This window comes from Solanum stenotomum, chromosome 9 (assembly GCF_019186545.1).
Source record: "Solanum stenotomum isolate F172 chromosome 9, ASM1918654v1, whole genome shotgun sequence".
Taxonomy (NCBI): Eukaryota; Viridiplantae; Streptophyta; class Magnoliopsida; order Solanales; family Solanaceae; genus Solanum; species Solanum stenotomum.
The window spans coordinates 14366045-14389922 of NC_064290.1; the positions used below are offsets into that span (position 1 = coordinate 14366045).

The 23878-nt window shown below is 36.0% G+C and overlaps 1 protein-coding gene across 1 annotated transcript; it reads right to left on the reverse strand.

Annotated features, from left to right (window-relative positions):
* Positions 1–233: 233 nt before the first annotated feature.
* Positions 234–7957, reverse strand: LOC125877018 (kinesin-like protein NACK2). Its single transcript, XM_049558322.1, has 15 exons — positions 7825–7957; positions 7087–7372; positions 6914–7003; positions 6717–6817; positions 6512–6625; positions 6340–6421; positions 6107–6174; positions 5362–5421; positions 5156–5280; positions 4714–4912; positions 2869–3006; positions 2163–2252; positions 1146–2060; positions 690–994; positions 234–603 (listed from the first exon to the last, which is right to left on the reverse strand). Exons 2-15 carry the CDS (start codon positions 7349–7351, stop codon positions 273–275), a joined length of 2883 nt encoding a protein of 960 aa, XP_049414279.1. The 5' UTR covers positions 7352–7372; positions 7825–7957; the 3' UTR covers positions 234–272.
* Positions 7958–23878: the final 15921 nt, after the last annotated feature.

The window sequence follows — 23878 nt, forward strand, 5'->3', positions numbered from 1 at the left end:
ATTTTCGACAGACTCACATTCGACTCGACTCACTCATTTGCCACTCCTAGCCAAAACAATATATGTCAAAAGCAATTGAATATTATGTAGATTTAGATTTTTAATTTTTGTTTCAGGTATTATGTCTTTCATGAATGCTATTTTTTAGTTTTTTGAAAAAAAAATCAGTAAACTCTCTCTGCTAAAATTCTAGCAAGATGTGTGTTTACTAGAAGCAAAAAAGCAAGAAACTGTACAGGATGCCAAAATCTACATTGACTTGCTATTTGGAACTACAAGTGTAATAAGTTTGATATCAGATTCCAACCTAGCCATGTTTTTTTGTCAGATGGAGAAACAAAATTGAGCTGAAACATCTCCTTTGAAGCATGTTCTCCTGTTTCGCAGAATCCAACAAGCTTCGCGACTACTTCAGCACTTTCGCGTACATTTTGCATGTTAAGAGGATCTGACCAGAGTTTATTCACAAGCTGTAGCCGTCTCCTCTGTTTTCCTTCTGGTGGAATGTCCCATTTCATGTACAGCATTTCCCTTTCTTCTGCATTTAGCTTGGAGCTCACCCTTTTCGCTAGATATTCCCTCTCCTGCTTCAGAGCCTTAATACTGTGTATTCAAAAGCCAAGAGTTGGTAAATTTACTAAAGGCCTTGGAAAAGTTCAAATAAAATACCTTGAAAGAATAAATAATACCTTGATGAGACATAGCCAGCAGGGTCATCACCCAAAAGAGCAGGACTCGCGTTACCAAGCCCTGCTAAGTGTTGATCTAACCATGTCAGCCTCCTAAGCTCAACTTCCATGTATATCTGATCTGATGGATCCCCTTTAAATAACATGTAAAATTGAGTACGGTGCACTAAAGACACGTGACACAAATGCCACAACATTATAATTTGCTGCCTTTGGTCCTCAAACACCAAGTGCCATGACAACGGAGATTGATCGTTTATATCAGCTTCATCACTTGCAGCTTCATTTGCCTCCAACTCCAGCACCTGGTTTTACTCGTCGCACAACAATTAGACCAAATGATATTTTGATTTATCAAAACAAAAGGAAAAGGAAATTGCAACAGTTAGAACCATGAACTGGAGGTTGTATATCTTGTCAAAAAAAGCCACAAGGAGAGTGAAGATAAATCCTAACCTGGCAAACAAGCAGCTGCTTCTGGTACTGTAACTTAGCTACCCTTTCTTTCAGCTCAGTAACATAAGCTTTAATACTCCGAATGTTCTCTTCAGCTGCTTTTTTAAACATCTTTTGCATCTTCTTCATGTTAACAGAGTTTGACTGCCTTGATCCAGGAGTACCCTCCCTCGATGAGATACAGTTACTGTCCATTCTTCTAATTGGAGTGCTCTTTTGGCTACACAATGAATCACCAGCAGATCCAACATTATTGCATTCTGGTGCTCTGTTCTCAATCTCGCTATCCACGATGTTGCAGGATGAAGGAGACATAGGAGAACATGGTGATCGAATTATATTTGGCATGTTACTGGTGTTACTCAAGTTAAAAGGAAGCACCTTTTTCTTTTTTGGAGTCCTCAAATCAACAGATTCCTGACAACTTGGAAGATGCATGACTAATTCGTCTATAGATCTCTGAACATTTTCAAGTTTCTGTTCTAAAGATGCAATGTTGTTTTCCTGCGATCTCAGCCGTGCAATCTCTTCTTTCAAGCTGGCTTTATCTTTTATCTCAATTTGTTCAGGAACAGAACTTATTTTGTGCAGTTCTTTAATTTCTGCAAACAACTTTGCAATGGTATCTGTGGCCCCTTGGCTGCCAATTCTGTGAGATGCAAACTCTTTGTGAAGCAACTGAAGTGCATGGTTTGCTTCATCACCAAGTTGCCTCTGTCTCATCTCAAGCTTTCGGATCTCGTGCACCAGCATAGATGGATTGGTTGAATTGGTAGACCTCCTAATTGCAGCCTGCCTGTCAAGTAACTTTTTTCTTCCCAGAGGTGTAGAAAGAGATCCAGAAACTACTTCATTTTCAGTTGTAAATGAAAGACATTTGACTACTTGACGAGAAGGTCCATGGTGATCTGAAGCCTGAAATGAGCATATGCCAACAAGTTTTACTTTTCAAGACTCAAATCCACAAACAAAGAAGGGACGTTAGGTGTTCTGTCTAGATTCCACAATTTTTTGTACCTTGAGCTCTTTCTTTGATCTTCTTTCTAGTTCGAGCTGGGATTGTGCTAGGTCACGTTGACGTTTCAGCTCATTCATCTCCTCCTCCATCTGCAAATGATTCATAAGTAAAGATATTAGATTAACAGTGAACATGACAATTCCACCTTAATAAGCCATTGCTTTCTGTTTCTTGAACATACAAATATCTCTGAACTAATACAACTGACACTTTACACTTAGAGAACATGCATTTCATAAGTATCACAATTGTCCTATGTCATACAAGTTCAGATGTCATTGTTGGAAAGAGGTCTATCTGCATGCTTACATGCAAAATTAGCAGTTTTTTCTGTGTGTCAAGGGATCTGCTATAAGCAAGATATATTCCCATATCTCGCCATCTGCTCAGGTGAATCTAGGAAAATGAAGTATTTGGGTAACATGGCTAGTATTTGTAAGTCAAGATGGTAAGCTGTAATGAGATACGAAGCTTCTGTTAATCTAGACTTTTCAATCGGATTGTGCAATGAAATGAGCAACTCTTCACACATGAAAATGAGAAGCAGTACAACGTAGCTGCCAGAGATAATAACTCCAGAAAATGACAAAGAAGTTCATTTATTATGACAAAGTTATGATACTAGAAGGGCAGGGTTACCCCCCTCTTTAGTAATAGCTAAAATGATGCTGGAAGTCCAATACTACTGAAAAACATTCGTGGTACCTGTTGGATTTTCCGCTCTTTCTCCATTAGAAGAGATCTGAAACATGGGGAGGCAGAAGGGTCAGGACTTCGGAGCTCTGCTTCAAGTCTGGAAACTTCCTTTTGTAAATGCTTCAGCAATTGCTTCTCAGCAACAACCTGGAAAATTATAGGAAAACAAGAAAGAAGAAGTCAAACATGAAGGTCTGTGATTGTAGAATAACCAAGTAGACTAAGGGCCCTGATATTTTTTGTAATGCAGGCTTTAACTTGCATAAAAAAAGGAATACATAAATGGTATGTACTGCACGATTTAATACAACATTTGGTTGGCCTTATTAAAGTCCGCATTTGCTAATATCCACATCAAGTAATACAAAGAAATTGAGTATGTGAATTTTTTTATGCCAAATAGAATATGGGATAAGAGAACATGTAATTAGCAATAAAGGGACTAAACAAAACAATCAATGGTATCTACACTACAGAAGTTATATAGATTTTACGGATTTAATTCACATTACGAGATAATTTGTAGGCCTAAACAATAACTCAGGGGTCTTATGGTTTAAGTTGTAGAGGAAAAAGAAAGCTATCTGAGAGGCAGAGAGGTTTGACTATAAATTTCATCTCTCTCTGGCTCTACGGGGAGTTTTTTCAGAGCTGAATTACCACTAATCACCCTCAAGCACAACCGATCCACGCTTGCAGGAATCTTGTTCAAGGGGATTGGCAGGACTGAAAATCCTCGTGCCACCAGTTCCAATCTGGATTGGGAATTAAAAGCCAGGATAGCTCACTTCGTAGGGCAAAGGACTGAAAATTCTCGTGTCACCACCAGTTGGCAGCTACCGGTTCCAGAGGGTTGGGATTGTGGCAGAGAACTGAAAATCCTCGCTTCCACCAGTTCCAATCTGGATTGATAGAGGACTGGAAATCCTCACTCTACCGGTTCCAAATATTTCCAATCATTGTGGGATTGAATATCTGAATCCATGGACAGTAAGTGAAATCCCACAAGTGAGGTCCGGGGAGGGTAGATTGTACGCAGACCTTACCACTACCTTGAAGAGGTAGAGAGGCTGTTTCCGAAGGACCCTTGGCTCAGCTCAAGTGCAACAAATCCCGGTATAAAGAAGAAGCAGACAATGTAGAGAATACAGCCATAACAAGGAACAGTGCAAAAGTAGCGAAAACAACAATAAAATCATGTGATAATTGAAACACCGTAAGCAACAATGATACTGGTAAAAAAACAAGAATTACAATAATACAACTAGTACCATAGCAAACACCAGCCACCCTAAGCAAGACAACACTACACTACCTACTACTACCCTTCTACCCTAATGGACAGTCAGTGAGTGTTAAATCTGACAAAATTAATAATAATTGGAAATAAACGCAGTAAAACCAATAGAGCGAATCCGTGAGAGAGTATTCCACCACGAGTGCCACATAATTTATAACAAACATTTGGTTGGCAGCATTAAAATCCGCATTTGCTCATACCACATAAGTGTGCGCCAATCTGCATATTATTTATTCTATGCTTGATAGAATATGTGATAAGAAAACATATAATAGCACTACGTGAATAAGACTAACTAAACAACAAAGTCACATAAAGCCAGTAAGATCTGCATAACAAGATTGTTCGGTAACAGTATAACAATCTCCACATTATTATTCACCGCATAAATAATCACTGCATAACTAGTACATGGCCAAACAACCCCTTAACTTATTTATTGTTATCAATTGGTATATTTAATTTTAAAGGGAAGAAAACAGAGAGAAATAATAAAATGATACAGTTCCTTTAGAAGTCACTAGGAGCTTTCAAATTAACCACTAATCGCATACCATGTTTACTTGCGCAGTGGTAATGACTTCTTTGGCACTTGTTGCAAAACACAGAGTGTTGCGTGATTGTTCCACATGACTTAAAGCAGGACTCATAGTGCAAACAATTGCTGTTCTTGAGTTTCCGCCTAGTGAAGGCTGTAATATCCTCGTCAATTTTGAATCTCTGTAGGGAATATGACCACCCCTCTTTCCACCACTGCAAATGAAATTCAACAAGTAATGTCTCAAGGCTATTATTAACTGAGATTTATCATCAACTGGATTGTTCTTACAAGTAGCAAGAATTCTAGGCCATTAATGCATATGAGAATTGTGCACAATAATAAGAACAACAGATGTGGTTATATAAATAGTGTGAATGGAAAGCAATGCGCTCACCCATTCTTCCAAGTTGCAAAATTTTTCTTAAGTAACTGAATATCATGGTGTTCTCAATTACCTTAGTTTTCTGATCACTGTGGTCAGTGTCAGCAAGCTCCGGTTAATATGGCTTCCTTCCTTTAACCTTGTACCATCTGCACTTGTTTGCAAGGCACGCTCACTTCCAGCAAGATCCACAAGGTTCTACAGTATTAGGAGTATCATATATTGACATTCATGCACGACATTAGAAATATTATAGTATCAGTAATGAGAGGTCCTTACCAGAGTTGCCAAGAAGGATTTCACACGCCCTGAGTTTTCCCGGATGCTGCTCTCAATGGTCTAAACAAAAAGTCAATATGTCAGCTGTATGGACAGGGTGCTAAGAACTCATGTAGAAACAATATGGATGAAAGGAGGTAATATACATAATACATCATAACAGTACAAACACAACATTGTTTATTAGTACATGAAGAATATTCCATATAAATCACCAAATATAATATTACCAACATGACATTTAGTATTACTATAAAGATATTCCATATAAATCACGAAAATAAGAACTGCTGGGATACCACCTTAGAAGTAGGTCCCAGCATAGAAAGAGGCAGCAACCATATCTAGTATTAATATAAAGATATTCCATATAAATCACGAAAATAAGAACTGCTGGGATGCCACCTTAGAAGTAGGTCCCCCAGCATAGAAAGAGGCAGCAACCACATCTACTTCACTACTTGGCATCCGGATTAAGAGTTAAAGGATTTAGTCTTCATAGTTATTGGGTAGATTAGATTTGCTCCCTCCAACTAACAACATATAGTACATAGTTCAAGTGGTCTAACCAAGTAAATAACAAGAATTTCAAAATGATGATTTAGTCCAGCTTTAATTTTCTGGCCTACAAATCCTTGAATCCCTATCTATTCCATGTACGATATCTCATGTCAAATGTGCAGAAGAAACTTAACAATGCCAAATACTTTTAAACTTTAGTAGAAAAGGGATCAACATCTTTTACCAGCTTAATTATCTGATGAGACCTTGAGCTTTTATCATTTAGAGCAGTTTCACCCACTTGTCTCTGGGCTGCAGCAAGTAACAAGTATTTAACCACAAGGTCAGAGAAAAATCCTGAACTTCAAAAATATATATATTGAGGTTTCTAAGGCAGCATTCTTCTATGATATTATAAGATAATGCAATAATGTATCATTAAAGAATATTTTGTTGAACCAGAAGTATGTAACTTACCTTCACAGGCACCAATTAAGGTTCTCAGATGTTGGCTATCCTTTACAATCTCTTCCACTAGTTTCTCTACAATAATACCTTTCTGCATTCAGAGACAAAAATTCAGGAAAATTTATTTATAAGGAAATTCTAGTTAAGAAACTTGAACTCGTAAACTAAGACACTTGTTTACCTCTGGATCATCCAATAGGCGAAGCGAGCCAGACTCGCGATTCAAGAGGTCTACTACTGTCTCATTATATATTTCTAAAGCAGAAAATTTCAGCACAAAGTCCCTCTCAGTAGTCTGTAATGCAGAAAATAAAAGCATCCGGATATCAACATCTCAATTTCTCAATCATAGAACAACAAAAGATTCTGGAGAAAGTATGATTTACAAATTTGATGTGCTCATAAATGTCATTAACAGCACTCTCGGTTATTCCCCTCATTGTGAATGTCTTCCCACTACTTGTCTGTCCATATGCAAATATGGTTGCTGCAAAAGAAGTACGAGATTAACTGAATGATCTCTTTCAAACAATAAACCAAATGACGTATATAAGAGCTAAAACAAAATGTACTCTAGTTCTACCATTTATCCCATTTAGAGCAGAGAGAGCAACATCTCTAGCCCCTTGTTCATAAACCTTGCTAGTCGAGCAAGTCGGGTCAAAGACATTATCTGGCACAGAAAAAAAACCATGTTAGCAGATTTTCAAAAATCAGAACCTACAACAACCAGCAATTCACATTTAATCAACCTACCAAATGAATAAGGACCAGTGTGTCTTTCATGATTTAAGTTCTTCGAAACAATAGTTTGTTCATCAGGGAAATCCCAAGCAATGAGATCGTAGGCTGCTTGTTCTTTCGGGCTAAGAGGCCTCACACGAATCGTTACAAGAATTTTCTCTTCGCGAAGCTTTGGACCTCCTGGAGTAGACGACGGAATAGTCCTTCTACTACCTGGAAAACGAGAAGGTGTCCTTCCAGTCTTCGACAATGGTGTTCCTGGTACGCCTATCACCATCTTTGTGAACTATATACCATCCTATTCAAAAAACCATCAAATTAATAAACCATTCTTAACATGAAATTATCAAACCATACACCAAAATCACCAACTAAAATTCAAGAAAATCACTAAAACCATCAACTTAAGCTCCTTAAACCACCAAACAACGCATTAAAAAAAAAACAACCCAAAACCCATGATTTTAAACAAGAAAAAAAGTTAATCTTGAAAAAAAAAAACCGATCTTGTGAAAACCAATTTCGTTATTATCATCTAATTTCAAGGAAACAAGTAAAAATTAAACGAAACCCAGATGAAATTATGCGTTTTTTAAGATAATAAACAAGAAATGGCAAGTAAAGTGAAATCAAATATGGAAAGATTACTTAAACCAGTAAAGCTCAAACCCAAAAAATTAGATTTTTAAACGATAATTTTGCGATTTCAACGAAAACCCAGATAATAAACAAGGAATGTACATGACTTACCCCCAAGAAGATGCAAGTAAACTGAGATCAAATATGGAAAAGATTGATACACAAGATTTTTCAGGGTTCGTGTTTTTGAGATTCTGAGAGAGTAACGGCTAGTTAAATCTAATTAACAAAATTATATTCTTTTTTTTTTCCGTTTCCGTACACCTCGCGCACCTGAAGGCCGTTGATTTATTTATTTATATCTGAGTTGGAGCCTCTTCGCTCATCCCTGCAAAATGTTTTTGAAATTACTACACTTTAGTACCTCAAGTTTCTGTTTTTGTCATATATAACCTAAATACTTTCTCCTAATGCTATCCAAGTACTAGCTTCATGATATGTGCATTTGGGCCCAACCCAGAGTCTTTACTCTTTATTCTTGGTCTCTCTTCACCAAGGAAATATATAATATGGTGAGTTCAATATGATCCTTTTATTTTAATTTAGAAATTTTTAATTTAAAATTAAGAATAGCAAACTTTGTTCATTAATAAATTTTATATGATATTTATTTATATTATTTGAACAACGAGTTTTAAGTTTGAAGTTAAGCTCTATCAAAACGCTTCTCAACAACGAGTTTCAAGTCTGAAGTTATGTTCTATTAAAGCTATTTTCAACAATGAGTTTTAAGTCTGATGGAAATAAAAAAAAATTATATTCGCCTATGATTTTTAGGACTCAAACATTTCATCCAAATACAATACGATTTGCTATAATATTATTCTTAATTTTTACTAATATATATTTTCTTAAAAAATAGTATGTTCTACCCACGAATCAAGTAACATTGTACCAATAAAAGAAGGTAGTGCAGTGAACGAGACAACTCCTTTCTTAATTAGACCTAGATGTATCGATTTTGAGCTTTGAATATGAAAAAATTCTTGATAGGAAACGATTTTTCCAAATGACCCCTACCTACTGTGAATCCAAATTTATCAAATTTCAATGCAAGAACATTGAGAATTAAATTCCGTAAAACCAAACAGTCTGGCTTTCACTTCTCCCAGAAAAAAAATAATGCAAGAAGACCGAGTAATGATATACACACAACATACATATAGAATATTTGATGCTATATGACCATTTCTAATGGCATTGGAATAAAAGGTAGAGATAAGTAAAGGGAATTTTATGATAGAAAACAGAAATTAAAGGTTATTTTCCTCTTTAGGAGTACTTTAAAATTTTGTATTTCAATACCATACAAAAGGGAATAGTACACCAAATAAGGGGTCGCACTACATTAAAAAAAATCTTTAGCGGCAGTTTGAAAAAATATTTTTAATGATAATTAATTTATTGTCAGTAGCTTAATCGCCGTTAAATATAATTCTTTTAATTCATTAATACTCTTTGTAAATGTTTCTAAAATATATAGCGACATTAGATCTAATGACAATTAAGTAATGCATGTAAAGACTTTAACACTCTTTTTTAATGTGTATACAATATATTTATTGCCGCTAAAAAATATTTTTGTTATAGTGTCGGTTGGTTACTAGTTAGGATAAATCGTTCATCATCTCTTAAAATTAGAATAACTAATATCATCTTTGGTAGCATTTTAATGGTTGTGTATAAGATTTAACACATCAAACATAGTGTTTGGTTATCAAATTTTGCATAAATAATTAATACATGTATAAATTATAAATTTTTTTTATATATTATTCAATTGCAAGATATTGAAGATGAAATAACTAAGTTATGCTTGTTAATATCGACATAGTTCTAACCAACAATCAAATTAAAATATTGTCAATTTTTTTAAATTTATAACTAAAGAGGTTAACAAAATATGCCAACTTGTTTATCGCGCCTTGATTAAATTCTTTTTGAGTTTTTTCATAGTATCCTTACTTGGTACTCTCACCGTCCACTTTTATTTGTCATGTTGCGCTTTTCAAAAGTTAATTTGCCTAATTTTCAAAGTTAAATTAGATTACATTAATTCGATAATTTTAATAGAAAATTTAGATATTCAAAAACTATACGAAAAATACTATAAATTGAAACTTTTTGCATATCAATAATATGAAAAAATACATCGTACAATGTTAGTCAAAGTTTTTATAGTTCGACTCTAAAAAACAAAATTATGACAATTAAAAATGGACGGAGATAGTAGTTGATACAACCACATGTCCGATGACTCCGCACGAGTATTTTTTGGTAATTGTTGTGTCACGAGTTCACAACTAATAAATTCGAAAATCAATCATTGACATCTAAAAGTTAGTTATCTTAAATTATTTGTTATTTTAGAAGTTCAAGATAATTGTTTATTTTTATTTCTCTTAATAGTACTTGTTCTTGAAAACTTACAAACACTTCAATTGTGAAATGATGATATAAATAAAGGTAGGATATTTCTTATATACATATAAAAGAAAAACACGATAAATTATTTGAAACGAAACTTGATATATTACATGTAAAATGAATACATATAGCACGTGACACATGCAATGAATGGAGATACTATGGGTTCCCTTAAACCCACATGGCCAAGCCAGCCAATAGATTTGTTAAAAGCCCCAAATATTGACATATATTATTGCTCATCGTACGTATGTTTTAGAAATTCTTAAAGCGTGTACTATTGGTCTATTACTATCTTTTGGCATTACATCTTGTAATATTTGTCTTTAGGCTAAGAATTATATATAGCACGCAGTGGTGGATCTACACTTAAGCTTATGGGTGCTGAGCACCCACTGTATTTCGGAGCCAACACTATTATTTATATAGGAAATCTAATAATTTGTACAAATATGTATATTGAGCACTCAGTTTTAGTAGCAACTTCAAATTAGAAATAGTTAAGCACCCATAACTAAAAATTCTGAATCCTCCACTTATAGCACATCCTTATATTATACAAAATGGAACAATTTTTACCATCCTTAGAAAAAAGAAAGTATATTTCTGAAAGTCAAGAGGGGGGGGGGTGAATTAAAAATTATGTTAGTCGCCTTCCTGAGAGGACTAGTCGACTCACCTGCAAGTTAGTAGAATAGATAAACAGTAAGAGTAAGTTGCAGTAAGTAAATAACACAGAAGGTTTTATACTGGTTCGGAACGCCGGTGTAGTGCCTGCGTCCAGTCCCCTTGGGTTTCAAGGGTTTCCTTAAGAGCAATTGAGAACTTGATGGGTTACATAATGGTGTTGCTAAGTTCCCTGTCTGATATGCAAATCAGATCTTCTAATTGACACAACCTCAACTTGTATAACCTACACTCTGATCTTTCTTTTTCTTTTCTTTTTCAGTTGTATACTCTCAAGAATACAATGCTTTTATGAAAGATAATAGAAGATAATTGTACAAGTTCAAGTGAAGTTCGTTACTTCACAACTATGGCTAAGAGAGGTTTATATAGTTTTGCTCTTTTCAGAAACCCAAGGGTGTTTGAATCAAGGATCATTGATTTAATCCTTGATTCGATCGTGATTGATTTGTTAAGTCATGTCCATATCAGATATGTGCATGGCAAATCGAATCCTTCCTTGTAGGATGATCTTGAATCTTGGTTGATCTTCATGTCTTGACTTTATCCCTTGATTTTGATGTCTTCTTAAGCGATCTTGAATTCTTGTCGATCTTACTTCCTTGATTGTGTCCCTTGATTTATGCGTATTGTCCTTCTAGACTGATTTAGATCATATCTTCTTCTTTGGCTGATCTTGTTTCTTTGAATGTATCATTTGATTCCTGCGAGTTATTCCTCTTGATTGATTTAGCAAATATGTACTTTCCTTTCTTAAGAGGCTCAATCAACAAATCATTTATTTACCTTCATTGAGAGTGTTTGTGCTTTGACTTGTACCTCGTTCTTTTCTTGCACCAAATGATGAGTCAGTTAAGTGTTGTCATTATTAAAACTTGTCGATTATATGAGGCTAACAATCTCCCCCTTTTTGATAATGACAACTAATTTTATAAACCTGGAGATATAATAAGACTTCCCTGATATGTTAAGGTTCTTGTGAAGCTCCCCCTGAGTTTGACTGTCTCCTGTTTAAGTGAACCTGGACCTGAACCCATTCTTCTCCTTTGGCGTAATAAAAAAGAAAGATAATGGAAATCACAAACTATAGACCAGATAATAGCAAAATAAGAGAAAAGCAGTGTAGGAAGGCTGTGAACCTTCAATATACAGTCCAAAAGCTACAGGAACAGACCCCTGTTAGAAATTGTTCATAAGTAGCAAAACAAGTCCAGAGATCTAACGATGCGAACCCCAAAAGTACTTCAGGGAGCTAATAACCCTTTCACTGAAAGAATTGTAGAACGCTCCACATTCCTGGATAGGCTGGAGTAGGAATTCTGAACAAAGATGACAAGCTCGTTGTTGGAAGAGTCGACTCCACACTTGAGAGAATTAACTTGCCTGATCATCTTGTTAACTGTTGCAATGCCTTCTTGTTTTATCCCTGTCATTGCAATACGAAGATTACCTATATCAGTGTTGGTATCCTTCTAAAGTCAAAACACCTTCTCAACGTCATCATGAAGGGTTTCCAATCCTTGCTCCATAGCCATGATGCGAGTTTTCAGTTCATCAGAGTCCTGAAGCAAAAAAGCAGTTGACTCTGCAGAGATCTTGGTTGGTTTGGCAGCATCAACCCGTTCTTGGACAGAATCCTTTTTAACCCATTTGTTTCCTACTTCCACACAACCCATGCTGGAAAATGTACGAGAGTCATATGTGGAGCTGATTTCAATATGTTTAAACATGGAGAGGTCAATGAGTCTGTCCACCAGTATTCTAGAAATGAGCAAACCATATGGTAAACTGGCAAATGGATTGGATTCCTCAGCGCTTTCCCACATATATTCCTTAAACTAATTTGCCCGATTAATCCGATATTTCTTAAGCAGACAATAGAGTACAAACACATCCCTGTTGGAGATGTTGCCCAGAGAGCCCTTCTTGGGCAAAAGAGTGGTAGCAATGATATGCGCTAAGATACGATGTTCAAAGCAAAGAGATAAATGACCAAATTCAAATAATTGTAAACCGGGTTCAGCCACGACAGTCTTGGCACCCTCTAGGGTTACCTCAAAATCTTCAAGCTAGGAATCATTCATGTATGGAATAATCCCAAAAAAATGTGTTCCAAAAACATCTTCAAACAACAGTTCATTAATGATAAGTTGATTTCCTAAAACAAGAGTTTCCAACTCACCACTATCGCTTGACACACAGAGATTAACATAGAATAAATGAACAACCTCCTTAAACAATTCAAGACCACAAAGGGTAAAAAACAGAGATAATTTTTTAGACTTAAGAAAAAGACTTACTGGACAATGGAAGTCTCGTAACTGACTGATATTTATCACCCTGCCAGGAACAATGGGTTGAGACTTAAACCTTTCATACATGTTCTTTTGTTCCATGCCCAGAAACGATGCATGTCCTCAGGAGAGAGAGTTCCAGAAGAACTCGGTTTGACTTTCTTCTGACTCTTTATCTTTGTTGCAGATAGTTACGCTTAGAGGACAAAGAAGGGGAAGCAAGTGATTCATCAGAAGAATCAGAGGATAAGGAGAGAACATTGGGGGAATTTGAGGAACAAAGATCAGAGCTTTTAAGAGAGGCCATCGATCATGTTTTAAGCATGGTGAGAATGAGGAAAATAGGGGAGATAAAAGAGAGAATAAGTAGAAGGGAGAAAGAAGAGGAAGGGTTTTACGGAGAGAAGAAAAGTCAAGATGGAACAAAAAAGGAAAAGACAGGTTGATGGAAAGGAAAAGACATTTTATGGGGAAGAGAAAAGGCGGAGCACACTAAAAAAGGAAAAGAAATAAGTTAGAGAATAATTAATATACGATTAAATAACAGAAAGCAAATAAAGAAGGAAAAAAATTAGCTTATGGAGCAAATACGGTAATTCCCAAACTATTTCGAAGGAAGCAAAATCTTTCTTCAAGCAAGGATTTTTTAAAAATATCTGCTAACTGATTTTCAGAGTCAACAAACTCTAATGAAAAATCACCATTTTCAACATGATCTTGAATGAAATGATGCGTAATATCAATATGCTTAGCCCTGGAATGATGCACAATATATTTAGAAAGGCTAATAACACTGATATTATCGCAAAAAATAGGAACAACTTCATAGGATAAATCATAATCAAGTAATTGATGCATCGTCCATAATAATTGAGTACCGCAGCTACCCACCGCAAGATATTTTGATTCTGTGGTGGATAGAGTGACAGAGGTTTGCTTTTTGCTGTGCCGGGAAATTAGGGATTGACCTAGAATTTGGCATTTCCACTAGTGCTTTTTCTATCATTTTTATCACCTGCAAAGTCAGCATCTGAATATCCAATTAAATCAAAATGAGAAGGGTGAGGATACCATAGCCCTAGTTTAGTAGTTCTAATAAGATAACAGATGATTCACTTTACTGCAGTGAGATGAGATTCTTTTGGAGCAGCTTGAAAACATACACATTTGCATACACCGAACATGATATATGGTCTGCTTGCAGTGAGATAGAGTAGAGATCTAACCATTCCACGATACATTTTTTCATCCACATTTTTGTCTGGTGCATCTGTTTCGAGACACGTGGAAGGACTCATTGGAGTTCTAAAGGCTTTACCTTTTTCGAGTCCAAGTTTTTTTATAAGCTCTTTTGTGTATTTGTTTTGACTGATGAAAGTTCCATTAGTCGACTGCTTGATTTGTAATCCAAGGAAGAATGAGAGTTCTCCCATTAAGCTCATTTCAAATTCACCTTTCATTAGATTTGCAAAGTTCTCACACAAAGAAAGGTTAGAGCTTCCAAGTATAATATCATCCACATAAATTTGTACTATAAGAATATATAAGCCAGATCTTTGAATAAAAAGAGTTGTATCGATTTTCCCCCTTTGAAAATTATTTTGTAGTAAAAAGGTACTTAATCTCTCATACCAGGCTTTTGGGTCCTGTTTGAGACCATAAAGTGCTTTGGAAAGTTTATAAACAAAGTCGGGGCACGAGGAATTTTCAAACCCGAGGGGCTGTTTGATAAAAACTTCTTATTTAATAAAGCCGTTTAAAAAAACCCTTTTTACATCCATTTGAAAAAGTTTAAAACGCTTAAAAGAAACATATGCAAGTAAGATGCGAATAAACTCTAACCTTGCTACAAGAGTGAAGGTTTCATCGTAGGCAATACCTTCTTATTGGGAGTAACCTTGAGCAACTAATCGTGCTTTGTTACGGATGACTTTTCCATTCTCATCCAATTTGTTACGAAACATCCACTTAGTTCCAATTACTGAGTAGTTTTTTGGTCTTTCGATAAGAGTCCATACTTGATTTCTTTCGAATGGGTCAAGTTCTTCTTTCATTGCCTGTATCCAAGACTTATCTTCCATAGCTTCATTGATTCGTTTAGGTTCCATTTGAGACACAAGGGCCAAGGAAGCTTGTTTTCTAAGTGAAGACCTTGTCTGAATTTTGTTATCAGGTTTCCCAAGAATGAAATTTTCAGGGTAACTTGCATTATGTCTCCATTCTCTAGGAATATTAGCTTTGTCAGTTAGGGTAGTCGACTCCACTTCTGTAGTAGTTGACTTTTCAATGTTAGGTACAAGAGTAACTTTTGGAGTCTCTTCAGTTTGTTTAAGGGGGGGAGTTTCATCGTCACCAACTTCAGTTTCCTGTACTCTTGGATTAGTGTCATCAAAAACTACATGAACATATTCTTCAACACTTAAAGTTATTTTGTTAAAAACTCTAAAAGATCTGCTAAGAGGGGCATAGCCTAGGAAAATACCTTCGTCACTTCTTGAATCGAACTTACCAAGGTTGTTCTTATCATTATTGTGGATGAAGCATTTGTAACTAAAACGATGAAAATAGCTAATGTTTGGCTTCCTTCCTTTCCAGATTTCATATGGAATCTTATTTAAAATAGGCCTGATAAGACACTTGTTAAGAATGTGACAAGCAATACTTACAGCTTCTGCCCAAAAATGATCAAGAAGATTTCGATCCAGTAGCATAGTTCTGGTTGTATCATGTAATGAACGATTTTTCCTTTCTACTACTCCGTTTTGTTGAGGTGATCTAGGTGAAGAGAAGTTTTGAGTGAATCCATTTTAAGCACAAAAATCCTCAAATGCTTTATTTTCAAATTCGCCACCATGGTCATTGTGAATGGTAGTAATGAAGTAACCTGCTTCCCTTTGAACTCTTCTACAAAACACTTCAAAGATAGTAAAGGCCTCACTTTTGTGAGTGAGAAACATTACCCATGTAAATCTTGAGAAATCATCAACAATTACGAAAGCAAATCTTTTACCTCCGATACTGGCAGTTCGAGTTGGACCAAAAAGGTCCATATGAAGAAGTTGGAGAGGTTTAGAGGTACTTACAATATCTTTTACCTTGAAAGATGAATGAGTTTGCTTACATATTTGACATGCATCACATATGTGATTTTTCTCAAAATTTAATTTTGGTAAACCAATAACTAGTTCCAATTTAGAGAGTTTATCAAGAGCGTGCATACTTGCATGTCCTAACTTTCGATGCCATAACCACGAGTCACTTGTGACTGCAGTAAGACAAGTAAGAGAAGGAAAATCAACATTATTCAGGACATATATATTATTTACTCGATCTCCGATAAGAGTGGGGTTTTTCTCAGGATGTTTGATGATGCAACTTGCAATGTTGAAGGTGACTTGAAATCCGACATCACATAGTTGACTGATGCTAAGAAGGTTGTTGTCACGACCCGGGAGCACCCCCAAGTCGTAACAAGGCGTACTCGACCCCGAAGGGGTCGTATACGAGCCACATAGTCATTCATTGCATTCAATAATGAAAATAGTGCGGAAATAAAAAAAAAAACTTATTTACATCCACACATTTAAACTTCTTAAAACAACTTTAAAAACACACAGCGGAAGTCTAAGTCTCACATGGCCATCTTAGACACAGTCGCAAAACATATATAAGTAGGGACACGGCCCTTTACAATCAAAAGAAGTCTATTACATGAACAAAGAACTTAAAAGTCTTATCCTCGAATCCATGAGGACATACCAAGTCTTGGAGGAAAGCAATCCAACACTTCAAACTAGCTAAGAGGGATCATTTGCCGGAACCTACACTTATAGTAAAAATATGAAGAATATGGGTTAGTACACAAAATGTACTAAGTATGATGACCATGCAAAACATGCTTAAAAAGGGACATTTTAGTTAGAAACCATGCATTATGCCACCTTTTTGAAATATCATGAACAATAGCATAAAAGACATACAAGACAAGCATAACATCAAGTAAGTCATAATATCACCTTTAAACAATATCAACATGAAAACCTTTACCTTGGACCTTCACCTCAAGAAACCCTTATGCTATACCTCGTGCAATGTATGGATGACGTCCCATACCACCATCCATACTAAGGCACCACATTTAGGTCACTTAAAGTAACTTATCATTCCTTTCTTTCACCTTTGCACAATATTCATACATAAGAGGTATATCATTAATTAAGACATGACAAGGGAAAATAACTCGTAATATAACCCAAGTATAACATGCATAACATATTAAGCATTTAAGAGCCAACATTCTTTAATAACCTCATTTAGGGTACATTCATGTCACAGTCATTAGGATTTAGAGAAACTCACTATGACCCTCTCCAAGCCTACTCGTGCAATGTATAGGTAGCATCCCATACTACTACCTACACTTTGTAGAACCTGTCAAGAAACCATAATGAAATCTCACATGATGGGAAGTAAGCGTTTAACCGACATAGACCATGAGAGCTTGTCATGGAATCCGGTGTCATGAGTCCCCACACCGAAAAGAGGTGGTCTACTTGCCTAAGGAAGACCGGTATATATAGCTTAATGGATCCACTAGCTTCCTATGCGGGCACATAGTTTATGGGATAAGGTAGACGATCATTGAAACTCATGCCTAACTGTCGGGGGAGTTTCCATCTAACCAAATCCGCTCGGTGCTTAGCCTACATTCCCATAGAATAGTTCATTACTTTGACATCATCACACATGAAAGGGTGCCATAAGCCTACCGATTCAAGGTACATTATTTAACACATGAAAGGGTGCCATAAGCCTACCGATTCAAGGTACATTTAGGAAAGCTCATTAACTCCTCTTGAAAGGGTGCCATGGGCCTACCGATTCAAGTCTCATCATTAACCTTTATGGAAAGGTGCCATAGGCCTACCGAATCCAAGGTTCATTACTTATCATTAATGGAAGGGTGCCATTAGCCTACCGATCCAAGGTTCATTATAAGCATGTGTGGAAGGGTGCCATAAGCCTACCGATCCAAGGATTCAACAATCAACAATATAATCATTTATACAAGAAAATGATGCATAAGCCCTACCAATTCAAGGTATACTTTATATTGAAGAATCCTTCATATTATATCATCAACATTCATGAGTGTCATCAACACATCTCTGGATTTCCATACATCTCATAACTCAAACTTTAAAGCATCGATTCATCAATTCTCCATAGTTGGACATTTTGTCAAACACCTTGAAGGCATGTAATGGAATCAAAGAGCATGGAAAATAGGGTAGTAATTATGCAACCAAACCAGTGAACAACCTACAACAACACCTTTACATTCATAACATGATCACATTATCTTCATTGAATTCTCATTCGTATAATGTCATGATAACACTCCAATTTCTCATACTATGCCTTTAAGGCCATAAGCCTCACATACCAATACACCAACAATACACCATAAAATAAGCATGGGTAATGACATACTTCAACAATCTAAAGACCTTTAAACAAGTTTGATTCATATACATTCATTATCTAGCAACCCACTTCATAAAGGCATAAACTAGGAATAGAGAGAAATCATGGGTTCATGGAGTATTTTCATCTTAAATCGTCAATACAACAACAATATAACCATAAAGTGCCATTAGAAACCTTTTAAAACCATTTGGTGGAAGAACCCATGAGATTGAGTGAAAACCTAGATTTTTCATACTTTGAAATAACTTTGGATTTGGCTCCTTGAATGGAAAATTAGACAAGGATCAAGACCACCATACCTTTGCTATGATCTCCCACGAAAATTGATGAAGACACCACCTTCAAACCAAGCCCTAGCTCCAAGTTCTTGACTTTCTTAAATGGAGGATTGTAGAGAGGGAAATGTTTTTAGGGATGGGAATGAACTAATGGTATATAGGAAATAATATAAGTCTTTTGAAAAAAATGGTCCAACACTTAGAAAAAATTTCAGGCGGGTGAACAGTAATGAACAGTAAAATTAGCTACTGGAATTTGCATTTTCTGCCGGACAGATTTTACGAAAATGGGCATAACTTCTTCGTCCGAACTCCGAATGAGGTGAAACGAAGTGCGTTAGGTAGCTAACTCAAAGGGCTTTCCATGGATATATTATTGGCCACCCAACTAATTTGTGTGCTAGGAGATATGACCCTCCAAAGTAGACCCTCGAAAAAGGCTTCACTTGGAAATTTCGGATTTTGATACGGTTGCTCTAAAATTTGGGTTAGACCCATTTCCCACTCAATTTGACCCCCTAAACAAGAATATGAAGTCGGATTTTCGAAAAACGAAACGGATCTTTTAATATACAGCTAAACAAGTTTCCGGTAACTTCCGAAGCACAATTTTTAAGAACTTTTTGGGTCAAATTCAAATATAATCATTTCATTAAGTTCTCGACTCCAAACTCACATGTGAGGCTCTAGTTTCACTCTATCATTTTCCGAGTCGTTACAGTTGTGCTTGAGTCCTTAAACTAGATCACATGAAGAGCTAAGAGTAATGGTTCCTACTCATGTTACTTCTCCTTTAGCATTGTCCTGAATCTTACACAACCTCCATCAATCCATTTTATGGTTTTGAAATTTTCTTTCTTTCCGCACATATGTCTGGAGCATCCACTGTCAAGTACTTTTTGTAGGTTTTCTTAGTCTGCTCCTAAAAACAAAAAAGATTAGTTTCTTTTAGGTACACAAGTATTTTTGGGTCCTTGATGATTAGTGACTTTTGTTCTCCAAATCCACTTTCCAGAAGAATATTTTCTACAGATAAAGAATTTATGACCAAGTTCTCCACAAGTATAGCAAGTAACTTTAACAGAATTATCAGGAGAGTGAGAATTTGATATAGATCTGTTTGATCTGTTGGAACTATGATTAGGAGAGTTTCCCCTATAAAACATAGTTCTGTTAGATCTGACAGAACAGTGACTTGGAGATTTTTTGATGTTGTTCAACTGCATTTTTACTTCCTCTAGCTCTTCTTAGTAAGTCGACTTCAATCTGACTTGCTTCAAGAAGAATCTGCCAATCTTTATTTTCTTGAGCAATTTTATTGTATTCATCAATAACCTTCTGTAATTCATCAGCAACCATATCCAAAGAATTTTGTAAATCATTACAATTTCGACGGTTAAAAGGTCTTACCTCACTTACCTAGTGCCATGAAACAAAGATTTTCCATTTCATCATGGTCATCGTCAGTTGTGTCACCTTGATCCCATTCTCCAAGACTCTTAAGATCTTCGTTTCTTCGATTGTTTCTTCTTCTCCGTTCTAGGCAATTTTGTTTGATGTGTCCTGGTTTCCCGTAGTAGTAACATTGATCATCATTCCTTTTGAAATCATTGTTATTAAAGTCCTGTTGAGGTCTCTGTCTTCTTTGTATAAATATTTGTATTACTCTTCGATTGATAAGAGTCATTCCTTTATCTTGATCTTCATCAACTTCTTTTCCAATTTCAGATGTTTCAGGTGTAAATGCCACAATCTTCTTTTTATCATCCTTGTTGTACATGTTAATATGATTATGTTCATAGTCCATTAAGTTGCCTCGAAGTTCATCATATGTCATGTTCTGCATATCTCCATCTTCAAGAATGACAGCTTTAGTTTCCCAAGTCTTGGGAAGACTTCTAATGAGTTTCCTGACTTGTAGTGCATTTGAATACACCATTCCAAGTGATTTGAATTCGCAGACAATTTTATTGAATCTCGAGAACATGGATTCAATGTTTTCATCTTCTGCCATTTTGAACAACTCATGTTCATTTACAAGTGAACTGATCCGAGCTTCCTTTACTTTAGTGGTTCCTTCATAAGTCACTTCTATTTTGTCCCGCATTTCTTTCGCAGTTTCACATGTTGATATTTTGTCAGATTCGGCTCCACTTACTGCACAATATAACAAACTTATAGCTCTAGCATTAGTTTGAATTACCTCTTGTTGTTCCTTAGTGATATCAAATGATTCAGAATCAAATGGCTCTTCAGTGCCATATTTTTCAGTCAATCCTGGAATAGGTTTTGGGCCCTTCTTGATTACTATCCATGATTGATAATCATTTGAAGAGACAATGATTTTGAATCTGTCTTTCCAGTGAGAGTAATGTTGTCCATTGAAGTATGGTGGTTGGTGTGAAAAATGTCCATCTTGAAGTAAAGTGCCAGGGATCTAATAGTGTGCCATTGGATCTTTGCTCACATTTGGGTTAAACACTGAAATAGTGAGACCTGCTATGATACCAATTGAAAGTCAAGAGGGGGGGGGGGTGAATTAATAATTCTGTTAGTAGATTGTAACATCTCGCTATTTGAAAGAACTAGGAAGAGTTAGGAAAATTGGAAATAGGCATTTTAGGAAAGAATAAAAAAATCTGGAAATTTGGTCAAGTTATGTCAAGTATGACTTTTGGTCAACGTCAAACGACCATAACTCCTAGTTCAGAATGAGTTAGGTGTGCTTGAAGATACCGTTGGAAATATCATTGAATTATATTTCCAACGCCGCTGGGTTTGCGCGATTCCGAGTTCGTATGAGTGAGATATGCCCATTTGAAGTTGGGTTGTTCAAATAAGGAAAATCTAACTTGAATTTTAGAAGGGCATTATGGTCTTTTCCATACCCCATGACTTACTTTCGTTTTTTGGTAATTAATTGAGCTCTAAACTGATAGGATTCAGTTTACACTTTACGATAATGAGTTACGATTTTAGAAAAGAGAAAAGAAGAAGAGAAAGGAGGAGAAGGATCAAGAATCGTCAAGTTCTTCAAGAATTGTTTGTGCATTTCGTTAAGGGGTGATCCCTACGAGGTATGTGAGATCACATATCATTTGGTTAGTTCACCTACACGCCAATCATGATTCAATTCAGCAAAGTTATATTGATTTGAAAGTAAATCCTATGAGTACTTGATGAAATTCGTTTGAAATCTTGTGGGTTCTTGTTGTTGAAGTTTCTTGAGATTGATTCATGTATTTAGGTGTGAATTCAAGTTGAATATTTCATATATTGAGGATTTAGTAGATTCTAAGTGTTTGGGAAAATAACCATTTGAGTTTAGAGGGGTTAGAGTTGAAAAACGAGCAAGAAAAATCATCAAACACATGGGGAAAGGGATGGGGAGCCGTGCCAGCTAGCGCCCCCCAAAAGGTTCTCTAAAGTTTCACCCCTAGGGAGCCGCGCCTACCAGTGCACCCCAACTTCATTTTTGAAGTTTTGTGTCTGGCTCCCTGCGTCTCTCAGAGCGTCAAGGACGCCAGGTCTTCTATTTTCCCCCCTTTCTTTCCGTACTAGTTCCTTAGCAATGTACTTATGTTTTCTAGTTAATTCCAACACTCTTAGGTACATCTAAACATCATGGAATCATCCATAAACATGAGATCATGAACCTTGAATCCATAATTCAATTCAAGGAAAGTTACGAGTCAAGTCTAGAAGTTAAGAAGCAAGTCAAGAGAAGTTTATAAAGTTTTCAAAAGTCTTTCCCAAACGTTTTAACTTTGTTTTAAGACTTAAGTTTCGAGTTAAGCAAAAAGTAAAGAGTTGAGTTCATTTCTCCAAAAGCTATAAGGGAACTAAGTATTCCTAAGAGTTTAAAATGTTTTCACATTTGAACAAGAAAGGGAAACATCGATTTCCAAGAGAGCTTTTAAGCTAAAGTTTTGAGTAATTATCTCAAACCAAAGAAAGAAGTTTTGTTTTAAAACATATGAGCTAAGTATATTTTGGGAGTAGTATTGAGCATCGATATAGGGATGTGAGTTCATATTAACTCAAGTCTCCATAAACCATGTAGCCATCATGGGTAGTAAATGATCATACTTTTTAGATGACTCCTTAAGTGCTTTTTAGCACATACTAGTGGATCCACTTAGTTAAGGCGTTCTATATGACGACAAAGTATAGGACAGTTCTGGCAGCGTGGGCAAGACGATGTATCACCACTTAGACTCGTGGTGGTGGTTGTCAGTTAGAGAAACTCCCACAGAAACTATATTATTTTATTATAAGAGTAAATTTGAGTTTGTTATTGCATTTTCTTTAACGAACTAAGTTGTTTTCTACTGTTTTAAAGGCTTTATATATTGCATGTGTTTTATTGCGTTACATTGAGTTAAGTTGTTCATGAGTTGAGTAAAGCCAAGGTAAGTTCTTCAGTTCCTTTCAAGCTTATGTCTTGTTTTAGAATTCCCCTCGCATACTCGGACATTCAATGTATTGATGTCATTTGTCCTGCATCTTTTTATGATGCAGACACAGGTAACCAGGATCAGCAGCCAGCGCATCGTTGATTCTAGTTGAGCTCCAGAGTTTGTTGGTGAGCCTCATTGCTTTCAGATGATCCTTTTTATTGCTTTATAGTATTTAGTTCATTAGGATGTTGTGGGTCTTGTCTTGACATCCATCTAAATTATTAGAGGCTTTATAGATAGACAATCAGTTAGTTCATTTGTCTTTACTTTGTTATTGGCTTATGTTCAGATTTGAGTTGCCACTTTGGTTAAGTTAAATGTTTATTTCTAAAACATTATGAATTTAGTTTGAGATAGTTGAGTTATCTTGCATTTGAGTTCTTTTCTTAATGCTTAAAGTCTTCCGCTGAGTAAGTAAGTCAGGCTAAGAGTTTGCTTGGGGCCAACAATGGTTCTCGAGTGCCAGTCCCGTCTAGGGTGTAGACTCGAGGGATGACATCGACTTCCTGAGAGGACTAGTTGACTCATA

Excerpts from the sequence above, each read along its gene's own strand:
- LOC125877018 (XM_049558322.1), bottom strand. The coding sequence starts at position 7,351 with ATGGTGATAGGCGTACCAGGAACACCATTGTCGAAGACTGGAAGGACA. Across the intron at positions 7,004-7,086 it reads CACTGGTCCTTATTCATTTG|ATAATGTCTTTGACCCGACT; the intron begins GTAGGTTGATTA and ends TTTCTGTGCCAG. Across the intron at positions 2,253-2,868 it reads AAGAGCGGAAAATCCAACAG|ATGGAGGAGGAGATGAATGA; the intron begins GTACCACGAATG and ends AATCATTTGCAG.